This window comes from Neophocaena asiaeorientalis, unplaced genomic scaffold (genome assembly GCF_003031525.2).
Source record: "Neophocaena asiaeorientalis asiaeorientalis breed wild unplaced genomic scaffold, Neophocaena_asiaeorientalis_V1.1 scaffold476, whole genome shotgun sequence".
Taxonomy (NCBI): Eukaryota; Metazoa; Chordata; class Mammalia; order Artiodactyla; family Phocoenidae; genus Neophocaena; species Neophocaena asiaeorientalis.
The window spans coordinates 10,192,506-10,195,504 of NW_020172178.1; the positions used below are offsets into that span (position 1 = coordinate 10,192,506).

A 2,999-nucleotide genomic window follows, 5' to 3' on the forward strand; every position below is an offset into this window, starting at 1 on the left:
GGCAGAAGCTGCCGTCCAGCGTGGCCCGAGGTGAGTCCACGCCCCCAGGCGGCTCCCCTCTGAGGGCAGGGGCTCGGCCGCCATGGGGTGCAGCCGGGGCAGGGACAGGTCAGGGGTCCCAGCGTGGCCCGAGGTGAGTCCACGCCCCCAGGCGGCTCCCCTCTGAGGGCAGGGGCTCGGCCGCCATGGGGCACAGCCGGGGCAGGGGCAAGTCAGGGGTCACCTCTGAGGCCCCTCTCCTCGCACAGCTGCAGGCCAGTGTGTGTCTCTGATGCCGCCCAGGGGCTGAGGGTGCTGATGGCTCAGAGGAGGTCAAGGCCGAGGCTGGCTAGAGGCCAGGTCACCTGCCAGCCTGGACGCAGCCCCCCCCCCCAGTGCAGCCACACCCACATATGTGGCATGGCAGCAGCTGGAGGGCTTCCTTTGCCAGGCATTTATTAAGTGCCCGCTGTATGCTTGCCCTGGGCTGGGCCCCAGGCAGGGCATCCCTGCCAGCCCTCCAAGGCCCAGGCCACCTGCAGCCCAGACTCCCAGGGTAGGTGTGAGCCTGACTGGCGGCCCCTTGCCCACAGAGCGCAGCTCTATGTGGGCGTCACTGAGCAGCCCGGACGCTGAGGTGGTGGAGCCTGACTTCTCCAGCATCGAGCGGCTCTTCTCCTTCCCCGTGGCCAAGCCCAAGGAACAAGCAGTGGCCCCAGCCAGGAAGGAGCCCAAGGAGGTAGGGACGGGGCCAGGGCTTAGACAGGGCTCCGTGGCTGCCCTCCAGGTACTGATGGGTCACGATGTTTTCCAGATCACTTTTCTGGACTCCAAGAAGAGCCTGAACCTCAACATCTTCCTGAAGCAGTTTAGATGGTGAGCTGCGAGGATCTGAGAGCAGCTGGTGTCGCAGGGCCGGCCCCTCCCTCCAAGCCCCAGTCAGACTCCCAGGCCCCGCCTGACCCGGCCCCGCATCTTGGGCTCAGCAGTGCCCTCTGCAGGCCACCCTGGGAAGTTCACATCCCATCCCTGGGGCTAGAGACAGCGCGGGTAATAGCCACGGAGGACCCCAGCTGGGGGCTCTGGAGACCACTAGACCAGACTCCCTGGGGAAAATGAGACCCAGAGAGTGGTGGGGACCCTTTAAGCCACAGACAGGCGGTGGCCAAGCCAGGCCGAGGACGTGGCCCAGCCTCCCAGCCCTTGAGTCCTTCCCTGCAGCAGGTGTTCTGCCCGGGAGCTCACTGGGTACCGCTGAGCCATCCCACCTGTGTCCTGAGCAGCCCCCTGGAAGGAGGAGGAAGAGGGTGCTCTGGCAGATGCGGAGTGTTCTATTCAGCTGCCAGCGTCATTACTGTGTGACCCCGGGCAGGTGGCTTGCCTTCTCTGTGCCCCACAGCCCTGGCCCCTGCGACCTCCTAGGTGTGGGAGGCAACCTGGGCATGACCAGCAGAGGTGTCATGGGCCAAGGGCCGTCCCAGGCTGGCAGGGTCCCGAGGAGGCCAAGTGGGGTGCCTCATGTGACCACCCCCGTCCTCTCACCCCTCCAGCTCCAACGAGGAGGTCACCGCTATGATCCGGGCTGGGGACACCACCAAGTTTGACGTGGAGGTTCTCAAGCAGCTCCGCAAGCTCCTTCCCGAGAAGCACGAGGTGAGTGGACCCAAGCGGTGTGTGTCGGGGGGGCCCAAGGGGCCTGCAGCGCCACCCAGAGCTGTGCCCGGTGAGCGGGCACCTCAGCGAGCCGCCGCAGGTCTGGGTGAGCACGCGTGGGCCTCCTGTTGCAGGTTGAACACCTGCGCTCCTTCACAGAGGACTGGGCCAGGCTGGCCAGTGCCGACCAGTTCTACCTACTCCTGCTGGATATCCCCTGGTGAGCTTGGCAGCCCCAGACCCGAGGGCCTGCCCGTGGGTGGGAGCTGGGCCCAGACCCAGAGGACAGAGCAGGGCTGTGTAGACGCGTCCCCAGGGTTCCACGAAGAGCAGTCCAGATATCACTGGTGCCGCCCCCAGCCGCGGGGCCCTCCAAGGGGACCCTGTAGGCCGGGGCCTCCCTCCCGGCCGGCAACGGCATTGGGGGTGGGCAGTGGGCAGGGCTGTGTGGCCTCCAGCAGGCAGGCCCAGGCCCCGCTGTGTGACCCCCGGGAAGGCCCCTGTTCTAGGAGCGAGGAGTGCCCCACGAGGGAGCGCCTGCCCTCATCTTCGGTAGCCAGGGGCTTGTCCAGGGCACCCTTCCCGGGCCCACGCCAGGCCTGCTGCATCCCACTTGGGGCCCGGCCCGGGAAGCTGCGTGCTGAACAGGGCCAGGCCGTGGGACCACCCCCCGCCAGCTCTGCCGAGAGGACCCTGCGGGCCCAGGGCAGGTGGCTGGAGGCCCTTAGGCCCTGAGCTCCCGCTCTGCCGCCCCAGCTACCAGCTCCGGGTCGACTGCATGCTGCTGTGTGAGGGTTCGGCCGCTGTGCTGGACATGGTGCGGCCCAAGGCCCAGCTGCTGCTTGCCGCCTGCGAGGGTGAGTGGGGCACCTGGCTGGGGGCGGACAGGTCCTGGGGGCGCCCCTCGGGCTGCGGAGGCGCCTGGGGTACCAACCTTCCCCTCCCTGTGGACCACCGCCCCGTCTTGAAGCCTGAGCCGTGCATGCACTCACGCGTGCCCACGCCGACACACGTACACGCACACACACGCGCACCGCTTTCCCTGAGCGAGGAGTCCCCAGCCACCGGGCAGGGACACGGACGGGCCTGATCACCGACGCGTGGCTCGGTTCCGCTGGGGCCGCACGCCGGGTGGGGGTGTCCCCTGTCGTCTTGGCCACAGACTGAGAGCCAGGGTGGCTGCAGTGGCAGAGGTTCCCCTCTGTCCTCGCCCCCAGAACGGGCAGTGGTCACCTACCCCCGGGGGCGTGAGGCTCGGTGAGCGCCCATGTCGCTCCTGCTTCCGGAGCCTCCAGGCTTGCTTTCAGTCAGGTTTCCGCTGCCCTGCCCACTCCCTCGTGCCCTGGAGCCTGGCGGGGAGGCGGGGG

General features: G+C 68.2%; 2 protein-coding genes across 3 annotated transcripts in view; both read left to right on the plus strand.

Moving 5' to 3' along the window:
• Positions 1–2,971, plus strand: part of LOC112409297 (inverted formin-2-like) — a 5,353-nt gene extending 2,382 nt beyond the window's left edge. Inside the window, exons 1-6 of one of the 2 annotated variants that reach the window (XM_024759298.1) lie at positions 1–30; positions 573–718; positions 794–855; positions 1,530–1,632; positions 1,767–1,852; positions 2,389–2,971. The exon at positions 1–30 is cut by the window's left edge and continues 91 nt beyond it. In XM_024759298.1, the coding sequence (XP_024615066.1) occupies positions 1–30; positions 573–718; positions 794–855; positions 1,530–1,632; positions 1,767–1,852; positions 2,389–2,722 (761 nt within the window). In that variant the 3' untranslated portion in view covers positions 2,723–2,971. The remainder of the gene's footprint in view (positions 31–572; positions 719–793; positions 856–1,529; positions 1,633–1,766; positions 1,853–2,388) is intronic. The other variant, XM_024759308.1, reaches the window with a different exon arrangement.
• Positions 2,446–2,999, plus strand: part of LOC112409286 (inverted formin-2-like) — an 8,329-nt gene continuing 7,775 nt past the window's right edge. Inside the window, exon 1 of the mRNA XM_024759294.1 lies at positions 2,446–2,489. The gene's annotated coding sequence lies outside the window, so the exon portion shown is untranslated. The remainder of the gene's footprint in view (positions 2,490–2,999) is intronic.